Below are 20,057 nucleotides of genomic sequence, written 5' to 3'. Positions count from 1 at the left end.
TGCAGCCTTACGGCAGGCCTTGAAAGCAGCTAAGTCCGTCCTTCAGCTACAGTGCGGAAGTTTTTGGCTATTTTAGGGCCTTTGGTTTTTCATAGAAATTTGAGTATCAACTGGTTAATTTCTACAGAACGACTGCTGGGGTTTTCATCAGCATTGTGTTCATGTATAAGTTAGTTTGGGGAGAATTAACATCTTGATAGTGAGTCTTCCATTCCACAAACATGGTAAATCTCTCCATTTACTTTAATCTTCTTTACTTTTTCTCAGCAATGTTTTATGGTTTTCAAGGCATAGGTCTTATATTTTGTTAAAAGTTTTCCTTCATTTTTTCCCCCTGAGGTATGGGGGCCAGGGAATAAACCCGGGACCTCGTGTGTGGGAGGCTGGTGCTCAACCGCTGCACCACATCGGCCCCCCTGAGTTGGTATTTTCCCCTGTTTTGCTTGTTGATTTGTTTTTATTTTTTTCTAGGAGGCACTAGGAACTGAACTCGGGGCCTCTCGTGTGGGAAGCAGGTGCCCAACTGCTGAGCCACATCTGCTTCCCTCTCTTCATTTTTTTTCTTATTTGATGCTGTTGTAAATAGTGCTGTTTTTTAAAATTTCAATTCCCATTTATTCCTTGCTTATGTATAGAAATATCGTTAATTTTGGTATATCAACCTGGAATTCTCTGACCTTGTTAAAATTACTTATGAGTACAAATAGTTGCTTCATAGTTTATTTTAGGACTTGCTACTTTCACAATCACGTGTGCATGTAAAAAATAGTTTTTTACCTTATTTTCCCTTTTGTATGCCCTTTATTCTTGTTCTTGCTGTTTTGAACTAGGACCTCCACTACAATGTTGAGTAGAGGTAGAATGAGTGGACATTCTTGCCCCATTCCCAATTTAAGGCTGAAAACAATTTTTTTTTTTTTTTGCCATTAAATATGATGCTAGCTGTAGGTTTTTGTACACATATTTTATCAAGTCATCTTTCTTTTTATGAAAAAAATCACGACTAGGTACTGAATTTTGCCCAGTGCCTTTCCAGCCCCTGTTCAGATGACTTATATATATTTTCTTTTTTAGCCGGCTAATGTGGTGGCTTGTAGTGATTGAGCCTTCGAATGCTGGAGCTGCCCTGGGTTTCTTGGACAACCCCCACCTGGCGCGATCGTCACACTTAGTGTATATTCCTGATTCAGCGTCTAGACAGGTTTTCCTGTCTGCGCTGTCGGGCGTCTGTCCGCAGGCCTCTCGTGTCCTTGTCGGTTTTGGTATGGAGACAGGCCAGCCACGCACCACGAGCTGGGCGAGCACCTCTCCTGGGCTTCTGGGGGGAGTGCCAGGCAGCCCGTCCCAGCCGGGAGCGCCCCTCACGCCTCCCCTTGCCCCGCGTGGGTTTCGGTAACGGGTGCTCTCGAGGTGTACCAGGGAGTGACTGCTGCCTCCAGGTGGACCCCTCTCAGGACCCTGTGGTCCGCCAAGGAGGCGCTGGGCGCCGAGGGGCCCCTGCTGTGCTCCCGTGGGTGGGGCCATGGGGGGCACTGCTTGGGCTGGGCCGGCCCCTCCGAGGCCCTGCTGCCCTCCTGGCGGGGAGCGTCTGTGGCCCCGACGGCAGAGGCCTGGCCCTGGGCCTCCCCGCTGGCCAGCACTCCCGCTGATGCCCTCCTGGCCCCCCAGCTCCGCCCCAGCTGCGCCGGCCAGCCGGGGAGCGTGGCGCTGCCGTGGCCTGAACCGCAGCCCTCCTCCAGCTGGCCTCCGTGGGCCCTTTCTCCACCCCAGGGCGTCGGAGGGCCTCCGTTGTCCTACAGCTATTCCTTTTTTTTTTCACTCTTTATTTTTTTTAAAATGTTACATTAAAAAAATATGAGGTCCCCGTATACCCCCCACCCCCCTCACCCCACTCTTCCCACATCAACAACCTCTTTCATCATTGTGGCATGTTCATTGCGTTTGGTGAATACATTTTTATTTATTTATTTATTTATTTCTTCTTCATTTTCTTTTAAATGTTACATTCAGAAAATATGAGGTCCCCATATACCCCCCACCCCCCTCACCCCACTCCTCCCACATCAGCAACCTCTTCCATCATTGTGGCGCATCCACTACTCCCGGCGAATACATTCTGGAGCACCGCTGCACCACGTGGACAGTGGTGCACATTGTAGCCCACACTCCCCCCAGTCCACCCAGCGGGCCACAGCAGGACACACAGTGTCCAGCATCTGTCCTTGTACCACCACCCAGGACAACTCCAAATCCTGAAAACACCCCCACATCACATCTCTTCTTCCCTCTCCCCACCCTCAGCAGCCACCCTGGCCACTTTCTCCACATCAGTGCTACAGTTTCTTCCATTACTAGTCACAGTAGTTCCACAGTAGGATATCAGTAAGTCCACTCTAGTCCACACTCTATTCCTCCAGCCTTCGGACCCTGGGATGACGCCCGAGTGGACATAACCTGCAGCTCCTCTTGTGCCCTTGGTAATGCTTTTACTTTCCCTGGTCCTGGCACGTTGCCTCTCCCGGGGTTTCTGCCTCCCGTGGGGACCCAGCCTGCCACATAAGGACTTTCTCGCGAGCGACATTTGAGTTGAGAAAAAACCTGAGCCTTTGTGATCTGTTGTTTTTTATCTAACTTTCAGGACACGTCATTACTACGTATTCAATTGCTATTTTTCTCCTCTCCTCCCCTCCTGTTTTTTTACCTGTGACTTGAGTAAAGGGAGGGAGGAGACCAGAGCGTGGTGAGTGATATTTCCGCCAGCGCTGAAGCGGAGCAGGCCCGGGCCGGACCCCGCTTCCCCCAGCGTCACCGAGCAGCTCCGCTCCACCGCCAGGGGCTCCCGCCGCAGCAGGGCGGTGTGGACTCTCTTGGGTGCTGATGAGCACAACACCGACGAGGCTCCCGCTCTTTCGCTGCTTGTAATAGAGGTCCTATGACCTGAAGCGGCTCTGGGTGAAAGGACCCGGCTAAAAATCCACTCGTTTAATATCAGTGGAATTTTAACTTTCAGATTTGGTTTTTCTCCCCATAGATAAGGGGGAGGGGTCTTATTATATTTCTTACAGATTCCATTGTGAATGGAAATGACCCAGTATCTTCTTACTTCCAGCTAATCAAGGAAAGAGGTCCCCAAATCCTACTAACCAACCAACCAAACAAAACTCCAAAGACATGCAGAAAGTTCTCTCCATTTCAGTTAGGCCTTTGGCATGAATGTAAATTTAGCCTCCCTGGGAATTTTGGAAAAACGGTTTTCTTCATTGTTTTTGTAAGCACTATGAGGCAGAGATATAACTTCCCCAAACAAAACAGCAGGAAAAGCAGCTAACAATCCTGTGGAAAACGCAAATGAATAAAAATTGCCAGATTTATTGCAGAAGAGCGAAAAGCCTTGCTTTGGTGTTTCCGATGTTGTTCCTGGATTCCGGCGGCTCTGGAAAGCCCGGTTTAGCAATCCCAGCGCACTAGGGAACAACATGTGTGGAGAAAATAAATCACGTAGAGAGTTCCCAATTTAGAAATGGGGCATATTCCAGCGGTTGATTTATAAATCCTTTTGCCTGAAAATACATTGTTCCTCTGGAAAATGGCTTCATAAAAGATGGCTTGACTCCCATCCAAGTACTAACCAGGCCCGACCCTGCTCAGCTTCCGAGATACACGAGATCAGGCGCGTTCAGGGTGGTATGGCCGTAGACAATTTCTGCCTTATGTCATTAGTTTCCTTTGTAAAAATCACTTTTCCCTTTATTCAAACTCTCTATTATATTAATTATCTGTTGCTATGTAATCAGTTATCCCAATATTTAGCAGCTTGAAAAGTGCTCGCTGCCAGCGTCCTGAGGCCGGGAGCCTGGGTGTGAGGGGCTGGTGGCCCTGATCGTCTCCCACGAGGCTCAACTAGGGGGTCCACCGGCCGCCAGCGCCCAGGCTTGGGAGCTGCTCTCCCGCCTGCGTGGCAGGGGCAGGCCCCCGTTTCCTGCCCCCTGGACCCTCCCAGGGCCGCCTCGTGGCGGGACCAGGGCTTCTCCCCGCAGCGCGTCCTGCAGAGACAAGAGAGCCCCAAGCCGGCGGCCGCTGGCGTGCGACTCACACCGAGCCGTGGGAAGAGGCGCTCGGGGTCGGCTCCCATCCTTCCTGGGTCCAGCCACCCTCAAGGCGCAGGGAACCCAACGGCCCTCCTGGCGGGGGAGCGGCCAAGCACGGTGGCCCCGCGCTCCCGGCGGGAGAGGCCGCCTCCTCCAGCCTGCCCGCGTGGGCTGAGCTCGGGCGCGGCCCCCGAGCTTCAGAGCGGCGGCCCCACACCCCGGCAGTCGGGTGTGGAAGGAGCCGGGGCCTTGCTCCCTCCTCTGGAAGACGCGCCCTTTGCTTAGCCATGGCCGGTGAGTGTGGAGCTCGCGCTCTCTACCCGGCTTAGCAGCGGGGCTGCTGGGCAAAGGAGAAACATGCCCTTTACTCACAGCGTGCAGCCAGCGTGCCCGGGGGCAAGGGCGTGCTCCTGTAGAGGCGACTTCGGAATAGACGTTCCCACTGGAACCCTCTTTCCTATCTGGTCGACAGAGTCCCAGGCAGGCGTCTCCTTGTGCGTTGAGCAGGTCCTGTGGCTACTCACCGCCACGTGGAGCAGCGTGTGGCGGGGAGGATGGCTCTATACCCGGCCTCCACCTTAGAAACGTGCCTTAGAAATGTGGCTCATCTTTTTTTTTTTTTAAAGATTTATTTATTTATTTAATTCCCCCCTCCCCTGGTTGTCTGTTCTTGGTGTCTATTTGCTGCGTCTTGTTTCTTTGTCCGCTTCTGTTGTCGTCAGCGGCACGGGAAGTGTGGGCGGCGCCATTCCTGGGCAGGCTGCTCCTTCTTTTCACGCTGGGCGGCTTTCCTCACGGGTGCACTCCTTGCGCGTGGGGCTCTCCCATGCGGGGGACACCCCTGCGTGGCACGGCACTCCTTGCGCGCATCAGCACTGCGCATGGCCAGCTCCACACGGGTCAAGGAGGCCCGGGGTTTGAACCGCGGACCTCCCATATGGTAGACGGACGCCCTAACCACAGGGCCAAAGTCCGTTTCCCATGTGGCTCATCTTTATCTGCGTCCTGCCCGCGTGACGCAGGGTCGTCCCCAGCAGCTTTCCCCACATAGTTGACATTTTGAGCTACCAGCCTTCTGGGAGAAGAAGGTGTCAGGAACTAGGGATTACTGCAATTTGCTCATAGCAGTAAGAGCTTGGTGGACCTAGCCAGAAATAATTCTACTCTCCATCAGATTTTCTGCAGGTCCTGTACTGAAATCCCTCTGTAGTTGAGCTGTGTCAGCTTCTAGTCTTTTTCTCCACTTCCTGAATTCTGGAGTCTTAATCAGGTATTTCCAGAAACACTCCATCAGATTTAGGACCTGAGGAACGTTTTTAGCCTGAGACTCCCCTTGAGCCCCTACCAGGGTGGCAGCTGGGTGGTGAGACCACCGTTCGGCCCCGTGCTGGCTCAGCAGCAGGTGGCCTGCCTTGGCACCTGCGCCCTTGCTGTTACCTGATGCGGCTCTCGCTTGGTTCAGGGGTCGTTAGAGAATCTCCCCAGCAACTGGCCCATTGCATGAAATCCCCCCAGCAGCTGGCCCATTGCCCGAACATCAAGGGTTTCCTTGAGCCTATTTTCTAGAAAGATGGCCATTTAGGCTTTGCACTGCCGCCTCTAATTTACATTCCTTCATTTAGTCAGATGACCAAAGGCATTTTCCCAGACCATGTTTTAAGAGCCTCCCTCATATCCACATAACTTCCCTGGATTAAGATTTTATTTTGCATCACTCCTTCACAGAAGAAAGTATAAACATCCTAAAAGTGTCCTTCATTGTTATTTATAGAACTGTATTTGAAAGATTTTGTCCATTAAGCTTCTTAATATGAGTATGCACCAGGTTATCCAATTTGCCTTAATCAGCCACGATCAAGGCTGCTGTTTCGGAATGTCAGGTCCTTTGGGGAAGTTTTCAGAGTACCTGATTTATGTGTGCTGTCTCTCTAGTAAGAACTGGAAAACTTTTTTTTTTTTCAATTTCACTGACTCATTGAAAATCAGTTGAAGACTTCACAGTAAAAATTTGATTTATCTTTTTTTTCCGAGGGAAATAAAAAATGTTTCATTCTTTTAAAACTAAGAATGGTGAACATAAATCTCTATTCAATAAATCAAAAATAGATAACAAAACTACTCTTAACTGCTGTTATAGGGGGAAAATAAAGGGGAGAGAGAAACAAAGTTTCGGAGGCAGGAAGTTCAAAGAAATAGTCCAAAAGACATACCAAATTCCAGAAAGACAAAGAACTTTCTCTCTCTTTCTATTTCTATCTATCTCTATCTCGCATCTCTCTCTTTCTCTCTCCCCCCTCACATCTCTAAATAAAAAGGGATGAACACTGAAACTCCTTTTATTTTTATTTTTAAGAAAATGCTTAATTCCATCTAAATTTGGAATGTTGATCTTCTTAAAGTCCTTTACCCTTAACAAGAGGGCGATTAGGGTATCACTTTGGGGAATGCAGAGAAGTGTTAGAGGAAATGGAGCGACAGCTCTGTGTAGAGGCCTTGTAGAACACTATAAATTCAGCGCTTTAGAGCTGGGTTGCATCTCTGCCACCATCTGCCGCAGACGGGGTCACCTTTGGCACTGTTCTGGGCCTGGGTTGAAGGGAAGCGCCCGAACTGCTCGGGGCTCGGGGGCTGCTGGCCAGCTGCTGGCCCTCCTCTTCTGTCCTTCGGACGTACACAGCCTGGCGCGGCCACCAGGGAGAGTCTCGGGGCCGCGGTGTCCCAGCGCTAGCCAAGACTGGGGGCCTTTAACACCTTTTTAATTTTATTTTTGAAAAAGTAATACACCAATTAGGACAAAGTTCCAAAAGGTAAAAAGAGACAAACTGTACCACGTGATACGTGTTATCCTGCATTTTGATTTTTTCCAGCTGGTCTATCTTGTACAGAGTTGCAGATCTATGCTAGTAGCGTTGCCACATTCTTTGGAATGGGTGTATATTATTCCACAACATAAAATAGAGTCTTTTATATGCAGCGCTGGTGCCCATCTTTTTACGAACAATCCTGTAGCGACCGTCTTTGTTCGTGAGAAAACCTGCATTTCGGTAACTGATCTTTGATGAGTCTTGTTAATGTTCCATCTTTCTATCAGCATTTTATTCCCCGTAGAATCTTTCGTCTCTCTCTTGTGACTCTCACCAGCGGAGAATAACCTCACCAATGGGAGGCCTCCTTGTCTTTGGCAGAGTCAGCTCGAGCAAACTCAGCACCTCCATTTATCCGACTCTCCCTCTCTTTGTAACAACATATTTAGCCGTATCTCTCCTTCTCCATTTCTGATGTAAAGAGAGACTGGAGACAGGCTTCCTGGAAGATTTGTAACAACCTATACCACGATCCTTTGTTTTCCACTGTGATTATGAGCCTCCATCAAGAAATAGTTACGACTGCTTTCCAGGAGAGCACAGCAGTGAGTGCAGGCACGCGTGCGGTGCCGCCCGGCGGTCCTGGGCAGGGCGCGAGGGCAGGGGGGCACGGGCCGGTCATTTAGCCCTGCCCAAGGGGCGGGGTGGGGAAGGCAGACTGCCGGCCTCTCCTGCGCACCTGCTGACCGCGGACAGCGCCTTCTGCACCCTCCAGGCAGGCACGGCCGGCCAGGGCACAGGTCCAGCCTGCCCGCAGGGCAGGGACACTGCGAGCCCCAGGGCACAGGCCCGGCCTTCCTCAGGGCAGGGGCGCTGCGAGCCGTGGTGCCATGCCCAAACCGGGCTTCTCGGCAGTGTGTTCAGAGCAGCTGGTGAAGGCAGGTGTGCGGGGTGGGGAGGCTTGGCCTGCTCCAGGTGGCACGCCCTGAGGACAGGATGAGGAGGCACCTCACTGCGTTCACGGGACTTGGATGCCCCGCGCCGCACTGACTATTTTAAGGTGGCAGAACTGACAGTGACAAATGCTGGGGAGAAAGGAAGCGCCGCTTTTCCCCGTGGAGGAGACTAAGGCAGGGCCAGCCAGGAAGCTCGCCTCCCGAGGCCTTGAAGGGGACACTCAAAAACAAAACTGGGAAGCGCGATTTCCGTGTGGTCTTCTGTAGATGTGTTTAATATTCCTCTGTAAAGATCTAAAGTACATTTTAGAATCATCAGGAAACACGTCCTTAGAATATAAGACTGGGTTTACAATCTTACTTTTCAGTACAACTGTTTTCAGCACTCTTATGCACAGGGATGTTTACATTTATCAGGCTGAAAGAGGGATTTTTAAGCCTTCGAGGAACCTTATTTAAAATGTAATCTCTATTCTTAAGATTACTTAATTTTCCTAAAGTGACTAATTTCAGTAGTCGATAGGAAGTACACATTACCTGTGTGTGTGTCAATCTCTTCAATTTCAGGGGGAAATTTTCCATCAATTAATAATTTATACTTATTACAGATGCCTAAGTTGGAAAAGGTTCTTAAATGCAGTAATTAATAAAAGTATTGCGGCAGTGAAAACTGACTTCTGAAACGTGAAAGCCGGATGGCAGTGCCTTTTGCAGAAGCGCTGTGGGCGCCGGGATCCCTGCCGCTTGGTGGTGGGGGCAGGAGGGCCCCGGATGGCCGCGCTGCTGACGGAAGCCTTGGCCGGAGGCCGTGGGCAGCCATCCTGTGAGGGGGGCCCGGCCCCAGCTCGGCGGACGCCGGGAGCGCGTGGCGGCAGTCTGCGTCACCGGCGTGAAGCCGCGGGCTGGCACACAGCAGGTGCTCGGTGGTCGTGCTCTGCGCTGCCCTGTCCCGCTGCCGCCCGCGCCCCCGGCTCCCGAGCTGCAGAGCAGCCCTGGGTGGCCCTCGGGTTTTCTGTGCCAGCGAGGGCTGCCTGTCCCCCCCGGCGGCCGCCGAGCACCCCCCACACGGCGCCGCGCGGGCTGGGATGGCCAGGCCCTCCGTGAGCCCTTCCTGACGGTCAGGAGCTCGTCCGGCTGGTTGTGTTCACTGAAGACCTTGAGCCTCGTTCTTTCTGCTCCAAGGAACGGGGGTGGGACTCAAAGGGAAGCGTGTAGATTTTTACAGCCTCGAGATATGCCTGCGGGCGCCTGGCTTTCCTTGTTTTCAAGTGTTGCTTTTTGGAGGTTTACTTTTCCTTCTTGTAGTTTGCTCATTACCAAAGAAATGCTTAGGGAAAAATCGGAAATATATAAAAGTGTAAAGAAAGAAAGAAAAGTCACCCATAACTCAGTATGCGGAAGCAGCTACTGTTACAATTTTAGCATGTTCCTTTCTAGTCATTTTTATGTGCTTTTATTTTTTCCTAAATTTAAGACTACTTCTTTTGTATATTGCTTATTTCCCTACTCAACTCTATATTATTACTATCTCTGAGGCATAAAACACTGTTTATGACCGTACTTTTAAAGTTGTTATGTAATACTCCATTTTTTGTCTAGGTCACAGCTTATTTCACTGTTCGCCTTCCGTTTGGTCATTTCGGTTGCTTGCTCACTATGATAAGCAGTGCTGTAACAGACATCTCTGGAAATCTTTGCCTCAGTTCTGATTACTTACTGAAGTGGATTCCTGCGATTGGAGTTGCCTGGGCCAAGGGTTTAATGCCTTTGACACTCGCCATGCGTGTCGCCAAATTGCTTTCCAGACAGATCCTGGCTGCTCCGATGTCCCTGCATGTGCACACGCCCGTCTCGCTGCGGCCTCTTCCTTCCTGAGCATGGCTTTCCTATTTGCCAGTGACCAGGACATAAGGGCAGGGTGGGGGTGGGGACAGGGGCGGGGGCGGGCCCTTGGGGCCCTCCCACTTCCAGGGTAGGCGACGCTCTCCTGTGGTCCCCAGGCCGCTGGAAGCTCGTCGCACCTCACTGCTGCCCTGCGGAGGTGCCCTCTGCAGCCCTCACCGCCGCAGTTCTACTGCCTGTCGTTGCTCGTGCTCGCCTCTTCGGCCACGATCTGTAGGAAGTCCTTGGGGTGCTCGAACACAGGGTGGGTGGACAGAGGCCAGGCTCAGGCTGAACACCCTCCGGGCGGCTTGCCGACCACCCTGTGGTTTCCCGCTGCTCCCCCTCCACACACACAGCTCTCTGCTGGGGGCCAAGCCCACTCCTGCTTCACTTTGACCTTGAAACACCAGCACCAGCAGGGAAACCATTCCCATGGGACCGCAGTGCCTCTGGGCACGTGGCCAGAAGCCTCATTACCTGTCCCTCCACCCTTTCCCAGTGCCCGCCTCCCATTAAAAGGCACAGCCTGTTAGAGTGATGGGCAAGGGGTGTGTCATCAGGCCTCCTGCTCCCCCGTCCTTAAAAATCCTACAGCAGTCAAATCATCCTCAGAAGGCTGTGGCGGGCACCTGGGCAGGCGCAGGGCCGGCAAGGCCTGGCTGCCTGCTGGAGGGCCCCTCTCCTGGGGACCAGCGTTTGGGGAACAAACATAAGCTCCACTGTGCTCCTGGCTGGCTCATGTTTCGAGACCTGGAGAAGGAGCCACGGGGAAGCAGATCACAGGAGAGAGTGTGAGCCCATCATTCGGTTTTGGCAGTTGACGGGTGTTAGGCAGAGTACCAGAAATCTGTGGGCTTTCATAAAGGGTGTTTAACTGGAGTAGAAGCTTACAGTTACAGGGCCCTGAAGAGTCCAGCTGGAGGTTGATTTCCTCACCAAACGTTGCCACGTGTTGAAGCAAGAGGGTGGCGACCTCCGCCTGGCTCGCCTTCCTCCTCCTCTTCAGGCTCCGTGGGCGCAGCTTCTTCCGATCTCGGCTGTGGGCTGGCACAGGGCTCTTCTCTCTTCCCGGGGCTGTAGCTGTTTGAGCCTTCTCCTTTCTTTCACATGGCAGGGCCAAAATGACCACGTTCCTTCCTCTTTGGTATCTTCTGTGTGTCTTCTTGAGTGTCCATTTGTATCAGGGGGCGGGGACTCCACCTGAGTCACGCCCTGCCGACATGGTGGAATCAAAGCCCTAATCGTAACGTAATTGAATCCAAGACATCTCAGCTGAATCTAAAACAATCAAAGGGTATCACACCCAGTAGAACAGACCGGTTTACAAACATAATCTTTCTCTTTGGAATTCGTAAAGAATCTCAAACTCACAACTCAAATCTCACAACATGTTTTTTATGGCCATCTTAGTGAAATACATGCACTTTTACTCCTCCAAAAGTGGCCCTAATCACCACTGATAGGCTTAGGGACCACACGAATGAGTGAAGGTAAAACGTGGGAAGTCAAGTGCAGACACCTCGGTGGTGTAACACGTAGGTTGGGTTATCGTGGGGCTCATGGTACGGCTGTGTAGGCTTGCACTGGCTGCTGGCTGGCAGTTCTGAAGGTGAGTCTGAGCCAAGTCTCTTCCAGTCCTGGGGTGATTCTGTGTCCAGTGGGCCCAGAGCTCCCAGGGCAGGGTGGCACTCCCAGCATCTGTGTGTGTCCCCTTGGCCACCTGGTCCAGAGGAGATTGTGCCTACTGGAGAATACAAAGGGGACGTGTCCTCTAGCTCCCCACTTCCCCGCTGATTATCCACCTGCCCCCACTCAGAAAATAAGCCTTTCAGCTGGCTCAGTTTGAGCCCAGGACATGTTTGGTTTATGACTGAATTTGCATGACTGCGGGTAGATTCACAAGCAGTTTTATTGTACTGTTTTCAAGGAAGAAAACAGTCATAAATCCTGAGGTGCATTACACACACACGCGTGCGCACGCACAGTCTCATCTCAAGCTTTTGAACGTGCCCTCCAAATCCCCTTCAAAATCTCTACAAAAGTTGACTTTGACCTGATCGTGCGCTAACTAACCTTGCTATTCCTCAAGTACTAGGGTTTCAAGATAAACAAAACTCTCTCCCTCGTCCTCATGCAGCCCTGACTGAGGCCAGTCATTGCCCTCAGCAGGGGGTGTCCTGGAGCCTGTGGCTTTGGGACGTGCACGTGGAGCCGAGCGGGCAGGGGCAGATCTGAGGCGTCCACCCTACGGCGTTGGGCAGCAGGTGTCGGCATCAGAAACCCCCTCCGGCTCCAGTTCATACACTCGCTTGTTTTCCAATATCAGTAGTTAATGCCAAATCAATAAAATGATTTTTTCTGTTTAGAAAGGAAGATGGTTTCTGCCATGAAATGTGCCTCCAAACTTGAAAAAAAAAACTGGTCACTTTCCTAGGTTAGCCACAGTACTCCGCTCCCCAGTCTAATTTTAACCTATAATGCGTTTAAAGAATAAGACTTCTGGTTGGTGGTGGGTGCGATGTGGGTATGAGGGAGCCAGCAGGGTCAAGGGCAACGAGAAAGCGGTGAGTGGCCGCCTATGCCCAGAGACGGGGAATGCTGAAGGGGTCGGTTTAGGGCGCAAGGCCGTTATGGGTTTGAGGTGCTTTCAAGCTATCCAAAAGGAAATGACAAACAGGCTATACTTATTGTTGTAAATGTGTGGTGTTTCAGCTGGACTATAAATAAGCTTTGGTGGACTGTCCTGGGAAACCAGCTACTGCAGAAAAATTTTTAAAATCTAGGATTTTGTTCCTTTTAACATATTTTCATTCTAGAAAACAGAAAAAATGTAACTATCAATGACAAAGGAAATTAATAAAAATAAATGTCTTGCATAATCTCCCTAGTTAATTTCATTTGTGTATGTTTCTTTGCCAGTCTTTTTCCATAACCATTCATATTTTAATTAGTCATGATTATAATCTACATCCAATGTGTAATAGGATTTTTAAAATTTACCATTATCCCAAATATTTTTCCATGTTTCTATAGAGCTCTCAAATGCTATATTTAAAATACGTTGCGTAATTTCATTACTTTGATAAATCATGAATTATGATTTTTCTAAGCACTTTCTCTACTTTTGGATATTCTGATGATTTTAATATTTTGTGACAAGTAATACTTTAATAAATACTGTTATGTGTGCCACCTTTTTTTCTCTTGCATTTTTCCTTAGGTTAAACTCTTCAGGCTGAATTTATGATAATTTAGAGGCAAGCTGCAGGGGCTGTGGGGCGTTTCCTTGTAGGCGTAGCCTAGAGCGGTGGCCTCCGTGTGGCGCCCACGCTAACCAGCGCCCTGGCCCATCGGCGCTCTCAGTGAGGTCCGTGGCCGCCACGGCCTTCCCCACACGTCTGCTAGTTGTGCTGTTGACTGCCAGAGACTGCGTCAGGGCTGTGAGCCCCTAGCTTGCACCCTGAGCCCGGGATGGCAGCACCGTCCCAGGCTGGGATACCTGGTGACCATGGCAACCTTGCGCTCCGGAACTGGCAGGGTCCCCAGGGACTGTCTGAAGCAGCCTGAGCCTTGAAGTCCATCAGGTTCTGCAGGAGCTCAGTGGTGCCCTGGGGCTGTTAGGGCTCCCGGGGGTTGGCGGGGGCTCTCCAGACCTTCCGCGGCCAGGCTGCACCCCACCAGCCCATCCTTAATCGTTCCTGCTCCTCCCTGCTCCTGCTCCTCCCCGCTCCTGCTCCTCCCTACTCCTGCTCCTCCCCGCTCCTGCTCCTCCTCGCGCTGCCCTGCCTGTGCCCAGGTGGGCACTGGCTGCTGTCTGCCTGGGCTCGCTTGGCTTGCCTCCTCACCCTCTGCCCTTTACACACTGCACGGTCTCCCTTCCTCCATGTGGCACACTCGCCCTCTCTGCTAAGAACTCCTCCAGGATGTTTAGGCCACGTGCCAGGATTTAGCACAGTTAGAAGCCTTCCAGTATAGCTTGCTTCTGTGCTTTGTACCTCTTGAAGATAACTGAGTCCTTCCTGAGGGCAGGAGCCATCCATCGATTCACGCCAGATCCCTCCAGGCCCAGCTTTAGTGCTGAGTCCTTTGCAGGAGCTCATAGATCTAAGTCATCCATTAGATCAAAACGTGCGTGCTTTGTGATGCAGCGTCCAATTGTCTTAGCTGTTCTTCTCTTACATATTTTCTACATAAACATTCACATTTGAAAATCACCGAGGCTATTATTGAAATACTCCTGAATGGGGCGTACTCAGATATTCTCTATCTGGTCACAGTTGGAGGGTTGTGCTGGAAAACCGGGCACCCGGGTGGGAAGGATGATTGCTAAAGGGAGCTGGGAGATGAAGAGTAGTGAGAAGCAGGAGAACGAGCCACTTGGCTCTAAGAAAGCTTGCGTCTTTGGCTCCTGGGAGCAGTGCTTGACTTGGAGTGAAATGACATGCTCTGCTTTCTGTTTCTTGAAAAATTGGCTGCAGTGTTACTTTGCTGTTTTTACTTCTCGCTTGACTGGCTGGGTCATTGTCCTGTTGTTAGGACCTGAAGGGGCAGAACAAGGGTTTTCCTTGTTTTCCAGGGGACACCCTGGCACAGTGGGGACCTGCTGGCCAGGAGCAAGGAGGGGTCGTGCAGGGCTAGCCCTGCTACCACCAGCGCTGCCAGGGTGTGACTGCACACACCCTCGCCACGGCCCATACCGGCCAGGAAGGACCTGCACTAGATGGTCTCTGGGGTTTCCTCTCAGGAGGGCAAGCTTTGGGGCAGCTCAAGTGGGAAATAGGCTCATCAACGCGTTTAATGACAGGTGTCAGTATGTGTGTAGAGCTTTGCACTTAAACTTGCATTTCTTTCTTTTTTTTTTCTAGCCAAACATCATGTCAATGGCAACAGAACAGTCGAACCTTTCCCAGAGGGAACACAGATGGCTCTATTTGGTAAGATATCAACTCTGAGAGAAAGCCCAAATTGTGTGTAAGGACTAGTGCCAAATTTTTTAGTTTTCGCAAGTGTCCTCAGGGCTTCACAATCTGGGCTCTTCTAGATACTTACAAGTCATTGCAGCCAAGGAAACTATTGCGTTCTTCGTGATTTCTGGGATCAGAAAGTAGCCTTCTATAGAATTTAGTGTGCCCTCTTTTTTTCACTTCGACGACCTAAATATCAAACGGTGTGTTTGTTTTTTCTTATGTCCACACTGTCAATTAACCTCCTAATTTAGCGTTTGAGTTTTTATTTGCTAGGGGGGATTTTTCCCCACATTGATTTGTGACTTTGTTAAAGGCTGGGATTCAAGTAGTTTTGAATTGTCATTCCAGAAAAAAATCAATCTAATTGAATGACCTCTTTCCTCTCCATCATGAATTGTGCTTATTCCTTAAGAGAAAATGTCAATTAAACTGTTTCAAACAGAATAAAATCCAATCCTTGAATGCACACCTACAATACACAATTTTGCAGTTGAGTGGAACCTCTCTGTTATAGCTTGACTCCTTCGGTAAAGAGGTCCTTTTAAAATTCATGTTTCCTCACCTCCGTATATAATGCCACCTAAACTTCCTTCAAGATCTCTGTGCATCTGGCACTTTCCTTGCTTGCTTTCCACCTCCCGCCTTCCCCTTCATGTCTTCCTCCACTCCTCCCTCACTTCCCTTCTGTCCCTTCTTCTTTTCCCTTCTCTCTCAGGGTCCTGGAGCCCATCCCGCATCGCGCTTTCAGGGATCACCATCTCTGTCCTTTGGATTTTCAGTTTTGTCTCCCCTGCTTCCTTCCCCTCACCCTGTAGACAGGTTCTGTGGTCTCCCCGACCCTAAACACACGGAGACCCCTACCTCACGCCTCCTCTAGTTCCATGGCTTCCGTCATCTGCTGGTCTTGATGCCACTCCCCTGCAAGGGTTTTTGATGCAAAACTGCTCTGAAGCCTTGAAGTGCATTTGAGCTTAGTCTCTAAGTTCGTGTCATCAGGATATGAAGTTTTCTTAATCCCAGAGATGGAACCAGAGCTAGTAATCCGTGATGGCTGACAGTTGGAGAATTATGAAACAGAGACTAAGTTCTACTTAATGTTTGTGAATCTTGCTCTGTATGGGCTATCACCTTTGAAGTCCACTGATGAGTGATTAAAAATTATGTTCAGAAATTTAAATGGAGAATTTGATTTTCATAGAAAGAGGCACAATGGCCACCCTAAAATGTTTGGTTTGTTAACTCGCGTGGGAGGAGTTATGTTCAGACGAGAACATTGTGCTTGAGTTGCAGGCCTAGCGCGGTGTCTCTTGTCAGAGGACAGCAAACGCCACAGATGCTAGTGGTCGGAATGTCTTTTGATGATGTTTTTCAATCTTTCAAATTCATCAAACCCCAGACATGTTAGAAACCAGGTTCCATGTCATATTGGGAAATGTGAGATGAGGCTGCCGATTTTAGCAGGGATTTCTTTGCTGTGATATAGGAGGAAAACTTCCTTCCCTTCCACCAGACAGGAGAGTGACACTGTTTGGCCACAGAATTGGAAACAGCAGTGGATAAAATCTCTGTGAAGGGATCCCCTACACAAGTTTGATTTATAGTGGCTTTACTGAAAGCCTAACTTAAGGCCTTCATTAGTTGACTCTGGACAAAGCAATGTTTCCTCTCCAATCCTTATTTTTTTTAACCTGTAGAATGAGAAGGTTGGATAAGCTCCGAGCCCATTTCAGCTCCGACTTCTTGTTAGATATTCAGATCCAAAGGCTCATCTGGCTCTGCACAGCCTCTGGGAAGCCTCCTGTAAATGGCCAGCATGCGCAGTTTTAAAAGAGGTGAATTGTGTGCATAATTTCTACACAAGTTAACAACATATAAAGGGCAGAATTTTACAGATTGTAGAATAGAGTATTAATTTGGCATCTAAGACTTCTTACTTCAGAACTGCAGTTTGACTCTTCCAGATGCCTAAATTAAGGCTGCTATTTTGGTTAAGTACAAGCATTTTATATTAATGTTTTCAAAACTGTTCTCACTTTATGTTGCTTGTCCACTGGACCCACAGTAGAATGAGAAAGCAGATGGTTTTTTGGGTGGACTTCTGTCTTTCTGGGTTGTTTATAGCTACACTGAAAAGGCCAAGCTAAGCACAGTGTTTGGCGGTTTTACATATGTTGGGTATTTAATCCTTCCAGCACTTTGCAAGGCTGGTGATATTACATAGTTCCCTTCTCAGAAAGATGTTAAGACTTTCCAAAGTCATGTGTCTAGTGAGGTGTTGGCACTGGAAATTGAATTACTAACTGGTCCTGAAGTCCCTGCTTCTCTCCATGATGTCAGTGGCTCTCAGCACTGGTTGAAGAAACCCTGGGAGAACCTGCGATGTTCAGACATGCCCATGACTTCCAGCCAAGCCAGTTTGGCAAAGTGATTTGTAAATTTCTGTGCCTTCCCAGACTGCTCTGAAGAACCCGTGAAGTACAGCTTTTGCTGGGAAAATACTGCTTGGAGCTGCGTCACCTTCTGTGTATAGTTTTTTTTCCTATCTGATTTTAGTAGCATGTAATGATGACTAGGAGAAGGTCTTACATCTTCCTTGACTGCAAGTTAACCAACACAACAGTGGCATTCTGTGTTTATCCAGGCTCGTTCTTTAGCCTCGGAGGTCTTAATATTCTATGCAAAATAGCAGCACCAATTTTAACTCCATGAGGTACTGGTTAAGCATTTGAATATACAGAATGCTGTCTAAGTGGGAACTTTGAAATTTAATCCACTCTGAAAGTGACCACTGAACTGCCGCTAGGCTTTTAGATTAGAATTTATAATTTAAGGAAGGATAGAGTAAAGGACAAGGGCACATGCCATTGGGAAATATATGAATGCATTATTATATTAAGTGATCAGGAAATACTGTGTGGTACAGAGTCTTCACAGATTATTTTTAAATAAAGAGTTACATCTTTTTCAGATTTTCTTTTGTGGCTCATGGGCTAGCTTTTTCCTTGTGACATCTTGTGTCTCTGTGACCCCAACTCTTTGGCTTCTTGGTTGCTCTTTCACTTCTCTGGACTTGAGGACCGTGGCTGTGGCGGTCACGGGCTCCCTCGTCCCCGCGGCCGTCTCTTCTGAGTATGGAGCTCTTTGGAATCAGTGGGAGCCCATTCAGATCCTCGGGAAGAGCAGGGGGCACTGCGCGGTCTCCGTCTTGGTCGCTGGGGCCTGCGCGTGCCCTGGACGTGCTCATGCCTTGATCCTCATGGCAGTCCTGGGAAGCGGGGGTTGCTGTGCTCCTCCATCGACAGAGAAGCCGAGGCACAAGGATTACAGACGCGGTCAGATAGAGGGGACCCTTCCTCAGGTGTGAGGACATCCGATGACATGTGCCAGCGCGCTGTGCCTGTCTTCCACGGGCTCCCTCGGCTCTCAGCATCCCGATGAAGGTGACATCCCGTGGGCAGTGGGCCCTCTATGCCCGGGCTCCCGCCTCCCTGTGCTTGTGGCCCGTAAGCATGCAGGAGCTGTTCATTGTGTTAAAAATGCTCCATAATCAGAACATTTTATCATTTCAAAATGAAAAGTTTATTGAGAGTGGCGGGAAGTAGTGGGTAGAGGGCTCCAATCTTCAGTTGGGGAGCTTGTTAGTATAATTCTAAAAATTGAATTACAATTTTTAAAAAACTTTGAAGTACAGTCCTTTACCGTATCATTTACCATCCAAACTAGAATACTTTTGAGAGTGAAAAGGGTGCTTTTAAAATTTACACTGAAGTGATGATGTATAAACCTGGAGGTTTTGGGCAACTGAGATATAATGTCATCCTATGAAGAGAGTGTAAGTTATGGAATATTGCACCAAGAATAATAAATATGTACTGAGTGAAGTTGAAATTGAAAAGTAATGACCTTAGATAAACAAACTGGAGTAAATGAATGAAAAAAATTATGATATGGTAGACTTTGGTCATACGTAATGCAGTGTTAACACCAGCCCTCTTAGTTACATACTAACTTTGAAGATTTTAATCACTAAATATTGTTACAATATTCTTTATTACTGACTGAAAATTAAAAGTGAATTCATATTTATAAAATCTGGCTCAAAGCATGTGACTAAGAGATGGGAAGTTCATCCAAATACACCTTTGCCCTATTTCTATTTTCTAACACTGTGCAGTGGTGTAGGTTACTGAGCTCTCCATCCCTGGGAGCATTCAAACGGTAGAGGTCATTCCTAACCAGTTGGGAAATGGGACTGAAAGGCCTCTAAAATCCTTTCTTCTCAATTAATGAGAATTTACGTTGTCTGAGAAGGTTAAACCTTTCAGGTATTTCTGACTCAAAATTCTTTGATCCTTTCATTTCGAAACCCACGTCCAGGCTGTGTGGAGGAAGGTAAGAGTCTTTGGTGAGAAGCGCTGGTATTCAGCACTGATGCCCATTACAGCAGCAGGGAGAAGGGCCCCAGCGAGGCCTCTGGGTTGCCATGACAGCAGCCCGGCAGTAATGGTTGCGCGACTCAAAGCACTGCAAAGACACGTCATCCAGGGCCGGTTCTCTATGGGCTCGTCAACCCAGAGGAGCAGCACCAAGCCACGAGCCGGTGTCCTCTTCACACACGTCTTCACAGCCGAGACGCCAGGAAGCTGCTGGACCCTTCCTTGCTTGGCTGTGGGATGGGTCGACTGAGCACACAGCAGCGCCCGCGGCTCTCCAGGAGTGCACCCAGCCTGGCTCCCCTTCGGATCCCAAGGAGAATGCCATCCGGGTTTGTACGATGAACCAATCACAAGGAGTTGTTCCTCAACTTGAAATGTAGGTGATTTTTGAAACAGCCACAGTTATTTGTGTGCCAGCCAAAAAAACATCATTGAAAGCAGCAGGCCGTATGTCAGACTTCAGAGGGAAGGATTTCGGTGTCTCGTTGGCTTGGGCCCAGCATGACGTTGGTGAATAACCGAATCCCAGGGTGGCCTGTTTCTCTCTGAGCCTTGACTGAAGGCTCTTGAAGATGATCCTGTGAGCTGTGGAGGGACAGTCGTTCATCCCAGGAAAAGGCCAGGAGAGTGCTCTGAAACCGTTTGTAATTAGCTAAACCATCTCAAGGCGCAAGACTGATGAGCAGCAGGCTGCTAACGGGCGCAGGCTTCTTAAACGGGAAACGAAAACAGACCTTTCTGCCACGGGAACGCGAAGCTCCCTAAGGGAACCGTAACGGGCCGTGAGAAGACATGTTTTTTTTAAGTTACGTTTTGTGGCCTTTTTCGTGTGTTTAATGATCTCAGTTGTTATTTTCTTTGAGCGTGTAAGCGGCCGGGTGACATAGGCAGTGGGGAGAGGCTTCCGACCTGTGTTGGGAAC

At 49.4% G+C, this 20,057-nt stretch overlaps 1 protein-coding gene across 6 annotated transcripts in view; it reads left to right on the top strand.

The window, feature by feature from the left end:
• MSRA (methionine sulfoxide reductase A) overlaps positions 1–20,057 on the top strand; it is a 421,979-nt gene that overhangs the window by 151,077 nt on the left and 250,845 nt on the right. For all 6 annotated transcript variants that reach the window (XM_058288045.2, XM_071211861.1, XM_071211860.1 and 3 more), the window contains one exon: positions 14,598–14,666. In XM_058288045.2, coding sequence (XP_058144028.1) covers positions 14,598–14,666 — 69 coding nt within the window. The remainder of the gene's footprint in view (positions 1–14,597; positions 14,667–20,057) is intronic.

The sequence above is a fragment of the Dasypus novemcinctus genome, chromosome 25 (assembly GCF_030445035.2).
Source record: "Dasypus novemcinctus isolate mDasNov1 chromosome 25, mDasNov1.1.hap2, whole genome shotgun sequence".
In the NCBI taxonomy this organism is placed as follows: domain Eukaryota; kingdom Metazoa; phylum Chordata; class Mammalia; order Cingulata; family Dasypodidae; genus Dasypus; species Dasypus novemcinctus.
The sequence above is the reverse complement of the archived record's forward strand: the minus strand, read 5'-3'. Positions and strand labels throughout refer to the sequence as shown.